Source organism: Diadema setosum, chromosome 22 (assembly GCF_964275005.1).
Source record: "Diadema setosum chromosome 22, eeDiaSeto1, whole genome shotgun sequence".
NCBI classification, from domain to species: domain Eukaryota; kingdom Metazoa; phylum Echinodermata; class Echinoidea; order Diadematoida; family Diadematidae; genus Diadema; species Diadema setosum.
Genome location: NC_092706.1, coordinates 21,954,910 through 21,975,624, shown reverse-complemented (window position 1 = coordinate 21,975,624; position 20,715 = coordinate 21,954,910). Strand labels below are relative to the sequence as shown.

Genomic DNA, 20,715 nt, shown 5'->3' with positions numbered 1-20,715 from the left:
AGTCATTTGAAATCAACAAGAATAGGCTGATAACTTTATAGAGCTGAGGTAGACCTTGCATTAGTTGACTTACATGTACAAGTGTACACTGCCTCATGATTTGGGTTGTTATTCACTGTTATTTTGATGTTGTTATTACAGGCAGCTTATTCCTGTAATTCTTAAACCTTATGCACAGATTGATATACTAAAGATGCAGTTAAAAATGCATAGTCAAAGACACTACACAAAGCAACAGTAAAATGAAAGGCCTATAGAAACAAGACATTATACCTCATACAACACAGATATAAGTGTTGTGCAGACATTAAACAATAAGATGCCCTCCTTCATACATTGTATTTCCCAGGCTGAAGCTGACAGCATTGAGACCCTGGAGCCGTACCGCGGCCGCTGCGAGCCGTGCTTCCTGATGTTCGGCACCGGTCAGTTGGTCAACGTGGTGCGGGGAGCCAATGCCCCTGCCCTGCTCAAGACTGTTGAGAAGGAGCTGAAGCAAGAGCACAAAGTGTTGGAGGAGGGCCTGGAGAGACAAGTGGTAAGGCAGAGTCAGCTACACAACTTGTACAATTCAGTCTCATTGGAAATAGGGCAGTGGGGTGGCTCAGTTAGTAGCTTTTATATCTGCCTTTCAATTGAATGGCTTGGGTTCAGGCACAGGTTCGCATCCAAATGGGTCTTAATGAGCAATGTTGTATGTTATCATGTCGTCCCCTCTGGCAAGAGGCAAAACGCTCTATCCCTTGGATAGGACATAGAATGGAAGTCCTGTGTGTCAGATAGTCAGAACTCATGCACATAAAAGATCCCGCTTTATTCTTTTATCACAAAGAGCAGGGTGCATAAACCAGTGAAGTGGTCTGACCCTAGTACCCACAAAAGACCCCCAAAGAAGAACACCTAGAACAGATGAATATGGGCTATCCAGCCATCTTTTCAGGTGGAAATGAAATGAACAAGCTGAAATGAAAACAGCAACCCAACTTGCTCCAAAAAAAAAAAAGAAACATTTTATGCTCAGAACTTGCAAATGTCAGTTGTTAACGGCTCACAGAAAAGAAATTAAAAAAAGGAAAAAGCAAAAGAGGGAACAGTAGCCCTCACCATCAGCTGTTAACCTGTTGAGGATGAGTCCCGAGTATACTTGGGCAATTGTTTATGGGAAATTTGTGTTGTAGCAAAATCAGTCCGTCCTCAACGGGTTAAAAAAAACACGCACAAAAAACACAAACAAACCAAGTATTGCAATATAAATGACACTTCTATTCTGTCTTCTGCGGTATTGAAATATTTCTGTAATGCTTCTGCTTTCTGTAGTCCATCATTCTCTTCCCCTCATCCCATCCTTGTTATTTTTATCGAAATGTTTTTTTCCCTCCCTTCCTCCCTCTCCCCTAGATCAAGGATCCACTCCTGGCAGCAGCCCAGGCAGAGGAGGAGCAGGCAGCCAAGGATGAGGAGATGGAGAGGATGCGGCAAGAGGAGGAGGCCCGCAGTAAGTCACACAACTCTCCAGCAAACTCATGGAGCAGCAAACCCCTCTCAACTGTCCCTAATACCCACCCTTTCCTTTGCACAGTACAATCCCTCCTGCATTGTCACTGTTTGTCACACCCCCCAACGTATTTAACATGTTTTAAACCTCTCACTTTCCCTATTCCTAAGTGCAAGTACAGCATCAGAGTCTAACCAGTTGGGATTAAGGTTTTAAGGAATTCTACTCGATTCCACTCTAACTAGTGTATGCCACACCTATGCTCTACAGCACCCTGTTGGTTGTTAAAAAGTGAATTGACAAGAGTGCATCCAATGGATGTAAAGTTTTGAGGACTTTTACTCGCTTCCACTTTAACCATGCCACAACTGGGTTAATTTATGAAATTATATTTTTCATTGTGATGACCAAGGTTTGTCAGGCTATTCTCTCTGACGAAACGCCCACTTCACTTCCTCAAGTCTAAATCTCTCATTCCAGATTTGGCATGTATTTGGTGTGATTCTAGTCTACAAAACTTTTTCTTGATACAAATTCTTGTAGAAATGCACATACAAAGTTGTAATGACGACTTTTACATCCACTACTCCCAAACTCTGTTAGTATTTCTATTCATTTTATTAAATTTGATTTTTTTTTTTTTTTTTTGTGCTTGGTGATTACTTCTCCATGAGAGAGGCACTTTTGTGCTCCAGATTTTAATGATATGATCATTCAGCATCAAGTATTGAGCATTGGTTTTAGATAGTAATAAGGCTGTATGACATGAAAAATGAATTTCTTAATTCTAATACCAATTTGAATTTGCAGCAAATGCAGTGTAATGAAGCAGTTCTTGGGTACTTCATCACGAGCAGATGATGTTTATCACATTTTGTTTTAAAACTAAACTTGGACCCTTTTAGACATTACAGTGGTGTTAGCTGTGCAGTACATTGCATCTCATCATACTGTGCGGCCCTGATGTGATATTTAAATATGTTGGCAATCATCATCCAATTTTATATCCAGTATATATTTCACTTTGCTTCCTTTCCATTCTTGGAATTTGTAGTCTGTTCCTGAATGTAGTGCAGCTCTTGTGTACATAGTTGCTTCATTGTAATCTCTTCCTCCCTTTTTAGTGGTATGGTGTAGACCTTCTTTTTTTTTCTCATTAAGTGCTATCGAGTGTTTAGTTTATGTAGTATGGTCACTATTAACCATGAAATCATGGCTGGTTTGATGTCTTCCCACCTTAACTTCATTTCCTACCAACTAACAATTTTCTTCATCACATAGCAATAATTCTATGGAACGGGAAATACCTTTGTACTGTCCCCGTAGCTGTTTCATTCCTGTTTATTTAAATCACATTGACTTCTTGAAAATGTCTGTCTTTATATGATATCTGATTAATATCAGTGATTTTGCCTTTCAGACCTGCCATAAGTTAACTTCCAACACTGGAGCTATTTCGCAATCATTCTCATTTGATGATGCCATGAAAAATTGCTCTGGAATGTCCCGGAAGATGAAGCATTGTGTTGGTCAACCCTCTATTTGCAAAAAAGAAAAAAAGAAAATAAAGAAAAAGGAAAAAAAGTTTTTATTTCAAGCTACAAAATATCTGTATTACAAAGTAATGACATGTATTTATATGAGGGAACTGGAGGTATATGGCTGAATATTGTTGAGGTTGAATTCACAAAAAGTGAGCATTGCCATTGAGAACGGTATACCCATGGTAAAGCTCTTTGCTGAATATTACACGTAGCTTGTGTTTAGATCTGGTAGACTTTGGCATACATGTAGCAGGAGTGTAATTCGAAATTGCTGATGACCCACTATTGTAATTGATGTTTTTCTATGCTGAAATGCAAAGAGCAACAATTATCAGACTTGTTGGTCTTCCAATTTTGAGTCCATGGCACGTTCTGCTGAAGCGACAGCTCCGTCCGCAGTAGAGGGCTGGCCAACTCTTTGTCTTTTAGTTATATGTACATCAATCATGTTTCCTAACTGTACCCCTACACCCATCAGACTAACACTCTTAATTTTCATACATTGTTTGTTTCGTGACCTTTTCCCATGCTTTGTGTGGTTGTGCAGTGGCGACTAACTTCTTTCTCCTCCCCACCTCGTAGTCAAGGAGATTAAAGAATTAGGGCAAGACGGAGAGATGAGCGTGCGACCGGTTAGTCAAGGCACAGTAGATGCCATGATGCACGCAAGGCAACCAGGGGAAATTTCAGGTACCAAGCTGATGTAGGTTTGACGTCCAGTGATAATAAAAGTGACTTGGTGAATGTGGAAGTGATGTTGTCACTATTTTTTGTACATCACAACAACAAGAACAGCAAAAGTTACATGTCCACTTCATAGTGCACATTATCACAAAATGTGACATCTATGTATAAATGCTTTCTCGCAAAAGAACAACAAGCACAGTGTCAACAAAATGTGAAGTCATTTATATGTCCACAATGCTTGGTCTATATATATCGGTGAAGAAGGGCTGTAAGTGTCTTGCTATGTGTAATTATACCACACATATCCTCCAAACTGCTTAGTAAAGTTTAATTGTAGGAGCACATGATGTAGCAAACTGTAGTGCACAAAGCTCACATAGTGGAATGTGCATATCAGCCAGTGAATCCCAATGTGGTCAATTGTGCCTTGTAGAATAGAATTGCAGAGATGGATTTATCAAAGCACTGGTACATCTAGAGCTTCAGTAAACGAAGGTATAGATATTTATGCACATAACTGACTATCTATACATTGTTGTAGCAGTGGATTTGTATTTTAGGTAAACATTTAGGGGGAGGGTGAGAGGATTCCATCTTCTGCGGTATAATATTTTTCTTTGCTTTCAAAGAACTTGTATAATTTCACTGCACATGAGAATATTTTGTTTGATAGAAAATGATAAGCAAATCTAGTCTTTACATGACTACTACTAATGCAATGACTGCCTCATACAAATTGATTAAACCAACTCTTGTGTACATATCATAGATTTTAGTATATATCCAGTTTGTGGTATTTTGGTCGCCAAAATTAAACTCAAAGAAAATATCAAGGGTTTGGTCAATTTTACATCATAAGGAAAGTTATGCTGCAAAACAGTGGAAGAATTTGCATCATTTCAATATTTGCTTTTCATGATCATCTAAACTGTGGGGTAAATGCTTTTTCAGTTCCAGATCTGTATAGTGTATAGGTAAAGTCACCTGCCTATACTCGCAAGTTTTTCTAATGCCTTCAAGTCCTAACCTGAAATGTGACATTCAGTATCAGAGTACAGTGTATCTAATGTCAGATAAAGCTGCTTTTATTTTCATTTGTAGGAAGGTTACTAAACTTAAATCCTTGTCTTTTCCATCTCTTTCTTTTTCTACTTCATTATCATCTTCCTGTTTGTCTCTTCTTCTTTTCCTCCTTTTCTTCCTCCACCTCTTCTTCTGCAAGTGTGAGTGCTACATTTTGTTTCTCTTTTATTAAGCGTTTCCAGGGCCCATCAAACCTCAAAAGAATAAGTGAAATTGCTCTCATAAAAGTGATTCAAGTCATTGATGTACACATGTAAATTGTGTATCTGCATGTATTTTTTTTTTACCACTACATAACGTTTTGTGCTGCTTTGTGAATAAGCTCCATATCATTTCCAGTGAAGATGACAACTGTTTGTGTCCAAAACATGTGAGAAGCAATTATGTCATAAATATGTAAGTCAATTGATTCTAGATATCGTTGATATTGGGCAGATATTGGGCTGAGCTGAAAGTAGTACAGAGAGAAATATCTCTGTATAGAGTAATGCTCCAAAGGATTGGGTATGTTCATGCTGTAATCATCTTTTCATCTTTCTTGATAATTTTTGATAGATCTAATTATTCTCCCTAACTTTTACTGCACAGGTAATCTCTAATACATAATATTCATCATGTAGCTTGGCCTGTGAGGAACATGCACTATATCTGACACAATAACACTATATACACATGCACCATGTGCGTTAGTTTTGGCTGGAATGAATATTTTTATGTATTGTTCACATGTGTTGTGCATTTTTGCCTGTTTATCTCTGTTTACATATTACCTCCCTGCCTACATGAACACTTGTCTCGTTCTGTGTCTGTTGTTCAGCAGTCCTCTGCTTCATACAGTCATGTACATGTATATGAGCCATCACTGCAGATGTAGGCTTTCACTCAATAAGCAAGCTGACATCATGCATATAAGATTTACTTCCCATAACATTCTGCTTTTGAATTTACTCACTGACCCTTTCATATCATATAACAGAAAAAAAAAGATGAACTACCATTAAGAAAAACATGTGTCTTATGAAAAGTTAGTCAAGGTAACTTTGTCTGTAAAGAAATATGTAGTGCTTGCATGAGTAAAACATTAGATAGATCTTTTGTATGAATGGCATGGAGTGTATAAAATGTGCAAGAAAAGCATGAGATGATGTTTTAAATGAGTGCATACTGCATGATTTTTGTATCGCACAGCCAGAGCAAGCCAGAGGGCTGCATTGCATATCATACAATATGCTATGGAATACTGTGAGATCAGTGAAGTCTATTGCTGTGTGACAAAGAAGTTGTTAGATAGAGCAGTTGCACTAGCACAGCGCGCCAATTGCGCCATGAAGCATTTGCAGTTTACAATTGCGATTGTCTGTTGTGATTTTTGCAATGTTTAGTAAGGAAAGCAATGCGCTTCAAGGTACAGGTTGTAAATGGCAAGGGTATTGTGAGTATTGGTTGCATGTGTGTAACATACCTCTGCCCAAAACTGACATTTAAATTTGTTGCATTTCTCCATTAGAACCCATACCCAAGGAAGTCACAGTCGTCCTCATCAAGCCAGACGCTGTGGCTAATGGCAACGCAGATACCATCATTGGAAAGGTGAGAGGATTTCATAAACTTCAGAATTTACTTTACTGTTTATCACAGTACATGTACATCATCAATTTCTTATATAATGTCTTGTCTGCACAACAACTTTCCAACAGTTTTATTTATCAAACAGGAGTGCAGTTTTTTTTTTTTTTTTTGTCAAACCACCTTACACATAGCCTCGTCGGGAACAGGATTTTCATTTAGTCATTTGATAAGTCTCAACCTCAGACTTGGACCAGTATGCTATAAAAGATTTAACCAGAACACACCATTTTGACTACATGTGACAGTAAGAACAATGATGATACTTGCAATAATGATAAAAGTAGAAGTGATAGTGGTATCATGACCCATCAGACTTGGCAGGAGTCAAGTCTGCATGGTGACAGTAGTGCACTCTCTCCACGTAAAGGGTGTGTACAGTTCTGGTCGAAGTGAGGATTTAGCTTTTAACGTTTTGTGAGATATTCAGAAACCACTCTATGAGATGTCAAAGAGCATGCAAAGGGGTATCAAAAGTTTATTTGATGAAATCAGTTTTGAAATGGCTGAGATATCCCAAAACGAGGTGAAACAAAGAGATCCTAATGAAAGGCGTGGCCTGTCGTCTTTTATTATTATCACTTTTTGGATATCTCAGCCAATTGAAAACAAATTTTCATCAAATAAACGTTGAATTCTTCTTAAAATTACATTTTCTTTCACATATTTCATAAGAAGTTTCTCATTATCTCACTTAGGAATGTTCAAAACATGAATCCCTACCTCAACCAGTACTGTACAGTCCCTTTAAAGGCCCGAATTCACGAAGGTGGTACAATTGAAACCATGGTTTAAACCATGGACAAAGACAGTAGTTTTGTACAAGGCGCCAAGTGTCACATGGCCTATTTTGTTACGAAATCAGTCATTTCATCGACGAACTGACCATTTTGTTAATGAAATGATCATTTCATCGACGTAATGTTAACATTTCGTCGACGAAATCGTCGAAATAACTGATGTGTTCAATTTGACAGCCATATTCTTTTACCATACAGTTTAAACATTTGACCTTTCTCAACACCTATTAAAGGAGGAGTGCTAATCATTAGGTCTTCCTACATCATCTTGTTGCTGTGTCAGGGCTCAAACCCTGCACATATGTGACCCGCTACAACAAAAGGGTCCTAAAGTCGCTGACGGCTGAACAGAGAAAATCGAGTTTGAAGTCACGTCATCAAAATTGGTCAAAACAATCGGATTTCTGTTTTTGGCATAATTTTTAGTCTAATGTTTTGTCCATCATCTGCCAAATTTCCGAAGCTAAGTGATCACAGGAAAGGGAAGAAATCAGCGTTTTTCTGGGCCATGATTTTCCGACTCTCAACGTAACAGAAACGTGTCCGAAGATTTGCATTTAGCACCGCACCTAGACTCCGCCCCTAGCAACGAGGGAGAGATCTTTATTGGTCAGTGCGTGACATCCTGATTACTGATTGGTCATGCATAGACCGCTGGTGCTGAGCTTGAATGAACATCGCAGAGGTCGTTAGGAGCATACCGTCTATTGTCAAGCAGTGGAAGCTGTCTTGCCTCCACTTGATCATGATAGCGTTGGAAGGAAAACTTTGAAGGCGTTTTTCTCGAAACTCGTGATTTCCTCAACCACTTGACATGCGCTAATAAAATCATTGATATCTTCACAACAGAGTACTTTTATGAAGTGTGCTATATATGAAATTAAAGAAGAAGAGTAAGGGAATAATGTCATGCCATTTTCAGAAAATTGTCCTTCCCCGACTTTCGGATCCTTTTGTTGTAGCGGGTCACATATATTGAAAGCACAGCAAGCAATCCACCAACTTGTCACACTAAACTTGTGTTTGTGTCCACCCAATGTCCAGATTGAGGAGCAAGGCTTTGAGGTGCTAACCCGAGAGGAGAGGACACTGACCGAGGAAGAGGCCAGGGAGTTCTACAAGGACCAGGCGGAAGCAGAACACTTCAACGAGCTGGTCACCTTCATGTCCACCGGGCCCAGCTGCATCTTGGTCCTGACCCGAGGGGACACCGGGGAGGGGGTGGTGGCGGACGTCCGGAACCTCATCGGGCCCAAGGACGTGGACCTGGCTAAAGAAGAGGCTCCAGAGAGGTATTGTAAAGCCAGAAATTTTTCGTGTGTATGAAACTTTTGTGAGTTTCATGAGGAGTCAAGATTTTGCAAAAGTAAAATGCATGCAATATCTGTAGTCTGTTGCATTGAATGCCAGTGGCAATTTGCAAAAAGTTTCATGCCAGGAAAAAGGCTCTTGGCTCTTGTTCGCAAAAGTGTCATTGTTTCAGCTTTAACAGTATTGTGAGTTGGACTTTGACATTGAGAGTAGATAGTTTATGGGGGACTGTAGGTACACTGTTAATCTCTCTTTAAGAACATCATTAAGGTAGACCTCCTTCACAATGTGTGGGCACACTATGGCCACTTCAAACCATACGGGGTGAAAGAGCTGTAATGAAGGCATATTGTTATTATTATTATTATTATTATTGTTATTATTATTATTATTATTATTATTATTTATTTGTTTATTCAATTATTTATTTATTTAATTATTTATTTATTTGGCATTTCACAATAAAATACAAGCGGACACAGAATGCACACATCAGAGGGCTACAATAATACTGTATACACTGTTATTTTTGCGAGGGTCTAATTTTCACGAATTTCGCGAATCACGGCTGGACCGTGAATTGAACAACACTCGAAAATGTCGCCCCACTCTAGGCTAATAGTGGATTTACGATAGCCTCGGTGTAATGTTGCGAAAACAACATCTCGCGAAAATGTCCGTGGCCTCCTCATTCGCGAAAATAACAGCTTATACAGTATGACATAATTCAACCCTTGCCATGTTTTGTTCGCTGATGGGCACGTAAACTAGAGCGCTTTCTCTGCCAATTGGCACAGATGTCACAGAAACTAATTGGAAATGACTAGAAATTACCTAGTACTTATTCCGCTGATCCCAATTTTGCCACCGTGGCCTTCCTGTTGGCCTGTGGCGCAATAAGTTACACACAGGTGGACTTGTTAACTATACAAATAGGACAAGTTTGGGTAGATTACCAGGTACTGAATTCTGATGAAAATGTTAGGAAAATTGAAGTATTAAAGTGCCTGAGTTTTGTATGTAGAAGGGCAAATAAATTGCCTTTGCTGCCCATTTTATAGCACACCTTGTGCCAGAAAGTAGAACCTGTCCAAAGAAGATGTCCGGTTACATGTAACAAAGTTTGTAGGATGGATGATATCAAAATTGCTGGTCTCGGGCAGAATCATGACGCTCCTGTCATGGGCTAAGAATTGAAATAGATTTGACTAGATTTTTTTTTTTTTTTATGGATGTAAAAAAAAAATATTATACCATATGAACTCCATGATGTGCTAATTCAAACAGAGTAGAGGTTCTTATGTACATCTGTTTGCCTAAAATTGTTCTTGTAGTGATACTGTCTGTTTTTAGATCCATAATATTTCTGTCGTGATAACTTCATCAGAGCAGCATGATTTGCCAAAAACTGAACAAGAGAACACAATAATAGCAGTCAGGGGCAATTACCTTTGATACTTACGTAAGATGTTAAAAGGTTCCACATTGTTTTTCTTTGTTATCATTTTCCAGAATAGGCAAAATACTGACATCCAAATCTTGTGACAAAATTCATGAGTTGGTTTTAGTTTGTGCGCATGAGTCCTTCCCAAATGGTACCACTGAGGACACTAGTGATCAATACAATCTAAATGAAAATGATTTGTTTGATAATGCAAACTCCCTCCCCCCCCCCGTGTTGTTGTTTTTTTTTTTTTGTAATGTGTGTGATTTGTACTGTTCAAAGTAGAAATGCACGCTGCTTTGTTGTTTCATTTAAAACGAACATTTTCGTCTCTCTTCGTAACCACAGTTTACGAGCTCAGTTTGGAACAGACAAGACTATGAACGCCATGCACGGAGCAGATTCCATGGAGACTGCTGCAAGGTAAATTACCCAGTGTTTTACAAGTGGAACAGTTTGCATTCTCTTTTCTCTATCCCTCCTCTTGTAAAGACATCGAGATGTTTAGAACTAGCTTGCAATCCACCATTCTAGCCTGTTCTGCATATGATATATCGTCGCTGGGGCGACAAGACCTCGTATCTACAAAATGTCAAATGTACAGGAGAGCCAAAAAACATGGCGGCCAAAACACTATAGTGAATTGGAAAGCCTTTCCTTTGACATGCACGTGGTGGCTTCATTTTTGGAGTAAGACAGTTGGGATTTGAACAGGACATCACTTAACCCATTATTTGATCATTCAAAAAAGTCATTTTCACCACAATTTCAGATACAGGGTCTTGTCACCCCAGCGATAATATGATATTTCAAGGGCATGTCAGGTACTTTAATTCAAGGCTTCATTTTGTATGTTCCTTAAGCAGCCAAGATTTCTTTGATTTACTCTAATTTGTATTAAGGACAAGATAATTGTTATCTGGTTAACATTTGCCAATATTCCTTCAATAATACTGTATACACTGTTATTTTTGCGAGGGTCTAATTTTCACGAATTTCGCGAATCACGGCTGGACCGTGAATTGAACAACACTCGAAAATGTCGCCCCACTCTAGGCTAATAGTGGATTTACGATAGCCTCGGTGTAATGTTGCGAAAACAACATCTCGCGAAAATGTCCGTGGCCTCCTCATTCGCGAAAATAACAGCTTATACAGTATGACATAATTCAACCCTTGCCATGTTTTGTTCGCTGATGGGCACGTAAACTAGAGCGCTTTCTCTGCCAATTGGCACAGATGTCACAGAAACTAATTGGAAATGACTAGAAATTACCTAGTACTTATTCCGCTGATCCCAATTTTGCCACCGTGGCCTTCCTGTTGGCCTGTGGCGCAATAAGTTACACACAGGTGGACTTGTTAACTATACAAATAGGACAAGTTTGGGTAGATTACCAGGTACTGAATTCTGATGAAAATGTTAGGAAAATTGAAGTATTAAAGTGCCTGAGTTTTGTATGTAGAAGGGCAAATAAATTGCCTTTGCTGCCCATTTTATAGCACACCTTGTGCCAGAAAGTAGAACCTGTCCAAAGAAGATGTACAGGAGAGCCAAAAAACATGGCGGCCAAAACACTATAGTGAATTGGAAAGCCTTTCCTTTGACATGCACGTGGTGGCTTCATTTTTGGAGTAAGACAGTTGGGATTTGAACAGGACATCACTTAACCCATTATTTGATCATTCAAAAAAGTCATTTTCACCACAATTTCAGATACAGGGTCTTGTCACCCCAGCGATAATATGATATTTCAAGGGCATGTCAGGTACTTTAATTCAAGGCTTCATTTTGTATGTTCCTTAAGCAGCCAAGATTTCTTTGATTTACTCTAATTTGTATTAAGGACAAGATAATTGTTATCTGGTTAACATTTGCCAATATTCCTACAATAATACTGTATACACTGTTATTTTTGCGAGGGTCTAATTTTCACGAATTTCGCGAATCACGGCTGGACCGTGAATTGAACAACACTCGAAAATGTCGCCCCACTCTAGGCTAATAGTGGATTTACGATAGCCTCGGTTGGGATTTGAACAGGACATCACTTAACCCATTATTTGATCATTCAAAAAAGTCATTTTCACCACAATTTCAGATACAGGGTCTTGTCACCCCAGCGATAATATGATATTTCAAGGGCATGTCAGGTACTTTAATTCAAGGCTTCATTTTGTATGTTCCTTAAGCAGCCAAGATTTCTTTGATTTACTCTAATTTGTATTAAGGACAAGATAATTGTTATCTGGTTAACATTTGCCAATATTCCTTCAAAGAATTCAGTCTGCATTAAAATTGCAATGTTGTGACTGACTCTATTTCAAGAGAAGAGAAAATGTTAGGATTCCTGAAATATAATTTTTTTTTCTTAATGTTTTTAGGATTATCTTTACAATATTAGATTTCTAGGGTTACTTTTGTTAGCAAATATTAACAGCGTTAGTCATGAGTTACATGTGAAGAACAGTAAATACAGAACAAATAAATTGTGATTTAGTAATGCTTATAACTGCAGCATACAAAAAACTGGAAATGCTTGCAATGAAGTGAAAGGTTTGCTTTGATGGTATTCTCTGTACCACATTATGAATGGTAATACATGTATCTCTGTTGTAATTATATCTGTATTTTATCATTGAGCTATATAAAACTGTGTCATCTTTTTGTTTCTCCACTATGTTAAAAAAAACAAAACAACAACAAAACCTCAGAGAGCTGACCTTCCTGCTGCCTAACTTCAACATCCCCATCATCCCAGGCACTGGCCCACCTCCTGCTATCGAAAAGACCCTTGCTCTCATCAGACCAAATGCCCTCAAAGATCACAAAGGTATTGCAGCTGCTGGCAGCTTTCCTGCGCAAATGTCTGTCACTGCTTTGGGTCATTCTGTATAGTGTAAAAAAAGTATACTCCCATCAAAGTTTGAGATGTGATTATCGAGGATCAGAAATGTGGGCAAAGCCTCAAAGAATTTATCAATCAATCTCCTGAATGTTGATACAAAGTTTTTGGACGAGATGCATAAGTTACTTAAAATAGATGAGAAGGAATTGTGCACATCAATGCTGCAAAGCTTTGTGCAGTCAAAGTGAGCAAAAGTGAGCTACAAGTGCATTAATGTACATTTCTTCTTCAATCAAAATTAGAAATGAACCAGTGTCATATCTATTTTCTCTTCCTCTTCTCCTTCCCTCCACAGTAGAAATAAATGTGATAAACTGTAAATGGAACATTCAGATTTCAGTCTCTGAGTGCAGGATCACAATGGACTTCCTGCTAATTTAGGATTGTCTTTTCCTGTATACCTTGATATCATAGGTACAGACAGTCTACCATTGCACAGTTGAGGTGAACAAACGTGATGACAGGGTAACAGAATGCCTGCCTTTGGTTTTTCCGATGGGGAAAATATTGACAGTCAAATTATTGTCTCGATGGGATATATTAGACAGAATGCAAGAACACAGAAAGACAAGAAAGTGATTTTGGAGTAGAGATGAGTAGGGGGAAATTATCAAAAAGTGAAGAGATTTTTTTTTTTGAGCAGGATACCATCTTTGATTGCTTTCAGACGAGATTCTCCAGAAGATCCAGGAGGCGGGCTTTGAGGTGTGCCTCCAGAAGAGCATCCAGCTGACAGAGGAGCAAGCCAAGGAGTTCTACAAGGAGCAGGAGGGAACACCACACTTTGAAGACCTCATCAGGGAAATGACAAGGTGGGTGATGACTTTCCTTGGTGTGGTACTCTGCAGGTGGATGCCATCTAGGATGGGTCTGGGTCAAAGGTATAGTTATTGTATTGGTGGAGATGAGGATTGAGCTTCTAACTTTTGGCGAGATACCAAGAAACCACTTATGAAATAATACAGAGCAGACCATTCTAAGAGGAATTCAAAGTTTATTTGATGAAAATTGGTTTTGAAATTGCTGAGATGTCCGAAAACAAAGGTAAACCTAGTGATCCTAATTAATGGTGGGTCCCACCTTTTAGTAGGATTGCTTTATTTTAAATATCATAGTCATTTCTAAAATGATTTTCCTCAAGTAAACCTTGAATTTCTTGTGGAATTACATGCTCTTTTGTATTTCATAGGAAGTTTCTCATTATCTCTCTCAAAAAGTTAGAAACCGGAACCCAGATTTCAACCCAAACTATACCATTCCTTTAAAGGAAGAAATAGTAGTTGTGATTCCATCTGGGATGGTTTAACCATCTGGAGTCACTTCTTGTATGATGCATCATTCATTGTGGTGTTATTTTCAGGTGTTATATGAATGTCAGATGACAAGAAAGCAAGAATAACATCACAGATGTTTGTAGGTTCTTCTTTTTTTTTTTTGTCAAGTTCTTTTGCATATTAGAAGAACATACAATGTTCCAATTGCTCAAGGTGAATATTTCAAAATATTTCACTGAATTTGGGATCAACTTCATTAAAACTATGTGGGGGGGGGGGGGACACAGTAAGCAAGTATTTGCAGTCTTTTCTTTCAGTCATGTTGCAAGGTAGAATGAATTTCGGGGGCTACGCTCCTTATATTTGTTGAGGGTCAATTTCAAATGTTATATGTTATGATGAATTCTGGCCAGTACTTGTGTGCAGTAGTCATTTTTATAATTTTTGTTCCAATCTAGTTGCATGTCTAGCCTCTTACTCACCTGCATATATATAGCATGAGGAAAGCTTCTTGAAAATTTGATATGCTGCTTTGTGAATTTGAATTGAACCAGTAGCTAATATCTGTCTCTTTGGTTTTGCAAAAAAAAAAAAAAGAAGAAATTCAAAGGTATGTTTGTGTCTCAACATCTTGTTGGTCCACAAGTGTTTTGACCATGGTAATTAATGGGTCTCGTTTTTGATTGTGTGTATCACAATTGTTGGCCAAAACATCAACATTTTTACAGTTCATTTCAGAGTGTTCCCAGCACGGCTTTTTATGTCCTCGTATCATGTATTTCATCCACAGTGGAGAGGTTCTGGCCCTGGGTCTTGCCAAGGAAGCAGCCATCCAGAGTTGGCGAGACTTGATAGGACCAACCCTGGTGGAGGAGGCTAAGGAGAAGGCCCCTGAAAGGTTAGTCCCTCGATGGATAGTGACAATTTTACAGTCTCTTGAAATTGTTTCTCCTTCTGAGACAGTCCTCACTTCGACTGTTTCTGTTTTTGCCTCTCGCTAGATACTGTATTCTTGCTGTCTGTATAACATTATAGTGTTGCTCCATCTGTCTTTGTATTCCTTGTCTTTGGAGTTTGCCTACATTTTTCAGCCTTGAAATTGATTGTTTTAAAGGGCATTATGTTGTATTGAGGACTATGTTTGAAAGGCATTGCAACCAGCTTGATATTGTCAGAATATACCTTTGTAATTGTTTTTAATTCCTATTTTTTTTCTCTATTTCTCCATCCTATCTCTCTGTGGCTGTTCACTACCTCCGCCAAGGGAGGAGGTTATGTTTTCGTTACCGTTGGTTTGTGTGTTCGTTTGTTAGTTAGTTTGTCTGTGTGCAAAATAACCCAAAAAGGAGTGAAAGGATTTGGATGAAACTTGCAGGAAAGATTTAGAATGATACAAGTAACAGATGATTAACTTTTGGTAGTGATCTGAGAATTTTTGCGGAATTTACGAAGGATTTTTGACATTTTGGCAGGTAGGGTCAATGAACTTGGGGGTTCAGGCTGCGCGTATTGAGGTTTGCATGCGCGCACTAAGTGCGTGCTCTAGTTTCTGCTAGGGCGAGGTGCACCGTGCAGCTGAGGGTTTATGACGTAACAAAGGCTTCTATATTGGGAAATCGAGCGACTTTCAGCACACAATGCTATAAGTATGTATGGGTGGAAATTACTGATACATGTACATGTATCTTTATGGAAGAACAAGATCAATGGTGGAAATGAGCTGCATGCTTGGCGGAGGTCTGCGCTCTCAGAGTGCTTCTCTAGTTAATTCTGTATCCATCTTCGTGCACTTTACACAAATGTATCTTTCTGTCTGTCTATCTGTGTTGTGGTATTTGTTTCAGAACAAAAAACAAAATGAAACAGGCACATACAAACCTCTATGTCACATATAGTTCTTCAATCTGTAACTACGTATCAGGCATAAAAGCACATTAGTGCCAGCCATGGTATGGGACCCATGCTTGAACCATTTTGACTTCACGTATCAACATCCTTGATGACCATGCCGGTGCATACAGTTGTCGCTGGTGCTCCATTCTTATATAACTTTTTTTTTTTTTTTAAATTCACCTATTCTGTGTTGTGTCAATGCACCTAGAAACTCTCACCTGAATCGCGATATATCGTTATCGTTATTATTCTTTTGCAACAGCTTGCGAGCCCAGTACACTATTCCAGAAGCTCAGATCAACGTAGTCCACGGCAGTGACTCCGTGGAAATGGCCGAGAAAGAGCTACAGTTCTTCTTCCCCAAGCAGACTACACTTGCAGTCATCAAGCCAGACGCTGCTGGAGAACACAAAGGTATGAATCAGTAAACATCTCCTCGTTGGTCATAGACATACAAATGATTCACAGGACAGAGTGGATCGTTGAGGATTGGATACGTGAGTTTAACTTTGGAACTTTTTAAACCCACAAGCGCAGTGAGTGGGTTTTAGACTGTTTCCAAAGTTAAACCAGCACTGAATTCTCACTGATTCACGAGATAGGCCTGTGCATCATTTGTTTTATAAAGATGGCCCTGCAAATTCTTGAAATTCAACCTTTTTCCCCATCATGTGTCCGATACACCGCTGCCCCCCCACGGAAGAAAGCAGTAACTGCATAGCTGCTGAGCTGAGATAAATGCGATTTTGTGTTTTTTGCAGATTCTTTAAAAACACAGAAACATTCAAAAATAATTTTGTGGTATGATTATGCACCATACCTAGTTGTCTAACAATACCTAGGAAAAAATTATGTTTCCGTTATTTTTTAAATGTTATTTAGGAAAATGCAGTTACTGCGGTGGCTCACCCTTGATTCTGGGTAGTTTCCCCACGGAAAAAAGCAGTAACTGCAGACGGCCAGGAGTCTGCTGTTTTCCCCATGGAAAAAAGCAGTAACTGCACATGTCACATGACCATAGGAGGAGAATTGTTACCACCACCAGGTTATAAAGTTCTACTTTCTGGTTAGTCTAGATCTATAAGATCTAGGACCTATCGCTAGACCTAGACTAGGTCTTGTCGATTGAATGGCATTCTGTGTAAAAATAAGGTAGACACCTATGTACCCTAATTGAACTTTGGAGTGCCCGGCCTGGCCCCTGACACATGACCCTGGACTAGACAATAAAGTCAAGTCTCTTCGTCTTAGATCCTAGTCGTACTCTGACGTTACACTTAAGCTAGACTACAGATCTATGCCCGATGTTAGTGCTAGACCTAGATCTATTACGTTAGATTAGGCCTACTGACATTTTGTCTAACACTAAACAGTTAACAATAGATTAGAATCTAGATCTACTCTGTAACGTTAGATCTGGTAGACCTATTCTAAACTTTAGGGCCTAGGCCTACATCTAACCTTAGACTAACGTTAGTGCATTAATACTAGTGCTCATCTCCCTTCAATATATTTTCAGCTCACCTAGATTTTCTGGTTCTGGCCAAAGCCATGGCTACCATGACTTTTCCTCTGCAATTCATGATAGATTTACAGGCATGCCTGGACCGCAGAAACTGTGTGACAGCATGGTTAGCACTGGCATGATCACTCTCAGACTGTACCAGACCTGCAATACTGTGCATGCAAGTGATGACTGTGATGTGATGCAATATTTAGCTAGTTACTGTATGCTGCAGAATTTATGCGCAAAACATGCAGCTGCTGCACGCGTATTCTGCACTCTGAGCGCGCTGAGTCTGCCAGGTCTGCTAGTCTCCAGAAAGAAGCTTTTTCTACAACTTGTCATATGATTCCCTGCGGGCAGAGTCAAGTTACTGGTGAAACAATCTTTTTATATCTATTCTCCTAAATTATGGGAGAAACTGCTGTTTACATTGTTTAAAAAAGATTAGTAGAAAAAATAAATGGTATTAGGGAAAAAAAATATACAGGAAGGACTATACAGAGTCTGAATGATAAAGACTAAATCGTTAGTTACTGCTTTCTTCCGTGGGCTTTGTTAGTTACTGCTTTTTTCCGTGGGGAAACTTGCAAAGTTGAATCAACTGGATGCAGTTACTGCTTTTTGCAAAAGTGAAAAATTGTATTTTTGGTCACTTTCATTTTTCTTTTTGCAAAACTGACCTATTAACATTGGAGAGCATTGGGTAAACTATTCATTTTTGCAAAAAAGTAAACATTCATAAAAATGTCAGTTACTGCTTTTTTCCGTGGGGGGGCAGACCTGTACAATACTATACAAGGCTTGAGCCATGCGTTCGGATTTTACCAGATGCGTGGCTCAGTGTGGCTCAGTAAAAAAATCAATTCATGATAATTGACCAATCAGTTTGTAGAGATTCTAAAGCCCATTTTATGATATGCACTCTTTGACCCTTAATGTGCTTTGCTTAAGAAAGCATTCCATTGTGCGTGCCAGTAGGGGAACAAGGCACTTTAAAGATTAATGGATATTAGGCAATAGGGAGGTAAAAGATAGATACTGTAAATATGAAGAATAATCATTTACAAAAGAAAAAAAAATTGTGGCACAGCCAATAGTTTGGTTGTTGGTAATACTAATTGGACTGATGTGTTTAAAAAAAATTGATTCATAATTTTTCCAAAGTGACAGATGAATGCATGATTGCAGTTCATCAGTTCTTTGCTGTTGTTTTGTTCTTGTTTTAGTATTTTTGATCTTAGAGTTAGAGAACCCATAATGTGTATGTTGATTGTCTTTTTCTTTCAGATGCCATCTTGGAGAAGATTAAGGAGGCCGGGTTCCAGATCAACCTACAACGAGATGTGGAGCTGAACAAGGAGCTTGCATCGAAACTCTACTTGGAACACGAGGGGAAAGAATTCTACGACAGCCTTATTGATCACATGTCCAGGTAAGGAATGTGGTCAGGTCATTGCTGTTGTTGTAAGTTTTGCTTTTAATACCAGACAACTATACACTGCACGTTTTCCCTGCATATAACACTTTGGAAGCTCAAAGCCGCCAATGTCATAGAGTTTGTGGTTTTCTAGCCAGGTTTAGAGTAGAAATACAATGTATATGTCAAATCAATTGTGATGCTACAGTGAATATGTCATGAATGGCATTATTTCTGTATTTTTAGTGACTCCTTTCCTATGTGAGTGAGACAGGGTTCAGAGAGCTAGGGCAACCTGTTTTCGGATGCTTACGTTACCTCTGAATAAATATTCAAGCAAAAAAAAAAAAAAAATGGAAAGAAAAGAAAAAGAAGTAATACATGTATGTTATTTCCTATAGGAGAACACTTGTGTCCATAGAAAGGGCGAACTGCCTGGTAAGTCTTATCTATTGTTTATCGACATAAGATGTGCAGAGTAAGTTTATTGTCAATGTTGTTTTTTATTGTTATTGTTAACACGGGGAGGTGGGTCTAAGACTAATTTTAAGGAATACTTTGAAAAAGAATGAATTAATGAAAAAAATCCTTCCCCTGCAGTGGCTTGTCCATGGTTATGGTGCTGTCAAGAGAAGATGCCGTTGACGGCTGGCGGACCCTCATGGGACCCACGGACCCGGAGAAGGCCCGGGAGGAGGCGCCGGAATCGTTGAGGGCGCTCCTCGGAAAGGACATCCTCCAGAACGCCGTCCACGGCAGCTCGGACATAGAGCAGGCCAAGGCGAGAATCGAGAGGATCTTCCCAGACGTCGAGGTGCTCGGCGACGGCAAAGTTGTGGGTAAGAACGAGCCCCTGTTGCCACTGAGTGGCTTTTTCACATGGAAAAATCTAACCCGATCTCACATCAGTTTCCATGGAGGAAATATTCCATACCTAACAACTCTCTCCCAGATCAATATATGCCGCATAGATCATTTAGCAATATTTTGCCTCGTTTGTAGGCAGGATTTCTTCCTGAAATGAAACTTGCACTGGTGGTCAGGAATAGACCATGAAGAGCACATTCAGCTGAGGTAAAAAAAAAAAAAAAGACAAAAAAAAAAGACTGTTGATTATGACTGTAAGGCCACTTGTGTGCAAAGAAGTTTTAACAGGAATACCACTTGTACAATGCTGAAATCATTAAAAGGAAATGCTATATCCTCAGCAGATCAAATAAAAAATGGACACATGCCTCATCCTTCATTTTGTGTTCATTTTCTCTTTCCTTACAGCACATTATGTTCCCATTGAGATCAGGGCCCGTTTCATATAACTTGTTATCCGTGGCAAGTTGTGATAGTTGTTACAAGCTACTGAAATCCTTGCATCTGATTGGCTGGGAGCAAATTTCTTATAAAAATGTGGCAGTTGTCACTGATAACAAAGTTTTATGAAACGTGGCCTAGTTTTATGCAATTTATTACACTTGTGATCAGATTATAAAAACGGCAAGCTTTGTCTTCTGTTCTTAGTATCCATGCCTGCATGAAGATTTGCCAATAATGGGTTGCTCAAGCTACTGAAATCCTTGCATCTGATTGGCTGGGAGCAAATTTCTTATAAAAATGTGGCAGTTGTCACTGATAACAAAGTTTTATGAAACGTGGCCTAGTTTTATGCAATTTATTACACTTGTGATCAGATTATAAAAACGGCAAGGTTTATCTTCTGTTCTTAGTATC

At 39.0% G+C, this 20,715-nt stretch overlaps 1 protein-coding gene across 4 annotated transcripts in view; it reads left to right on the top strand.

The window, feature by feature from the left end:
- LOC140245534 (thioredoxin domain-containing protein 3 homolog) overlaps window positions 1-20,715 on the top strand; it is a 40,870-nt gene that overhangs the window by 3,255 nt on the left and 16,900 nt on the right. For all 4 annotated transcript variants that reach the window (XM_072325099.1, XM_072325098.1, XM_072325100.1 and 1 more), the window contains exons 4-15: window positions 350-538; window positions 1,399-1,495; window positions 3,622-3,729; window positions 6,317-6,399; window positions 8,280-8,527; window positions 10,339-10,413; window positions 12,706-12,824; window positions 13,567-13,711; window positions 14,964-15,071; window positions 16,329-16,480; window positions 18,861-19,005; window positions 19,591-19,829. In XM_072325099.1, the coding sequence (XP_072181200.1) occupies window positions 350-538; window positions 1,399-1,495; window positions 3,622-3,729; window positions 6,317-6,399; window positions 8,280-8,527; window positions 10,339-10,413; window positions 12,706-12,824; window positions 13,567-13,711; window positions 14,964-15,071; window positions 16,329-16,480; window positions 18,861-19,005; window positions 19,591-19,829 (1,708 nt within the window). The remainder of the gene's footprint in view (window positions 1-349; window positions 539-1,398; window positions 1,496-3,621; window positions 3,730-6,316; window positions 6,400-8,279; window positions 8,528-10,338; window positions 10,414-12,705; window positions 12,825-13,566; window positions 13,712-14,963; window positions 15,072-16,328; window positions 16,481-18,860; window positions 19,006-19,590; window positions 19,830-20,715) is intronic.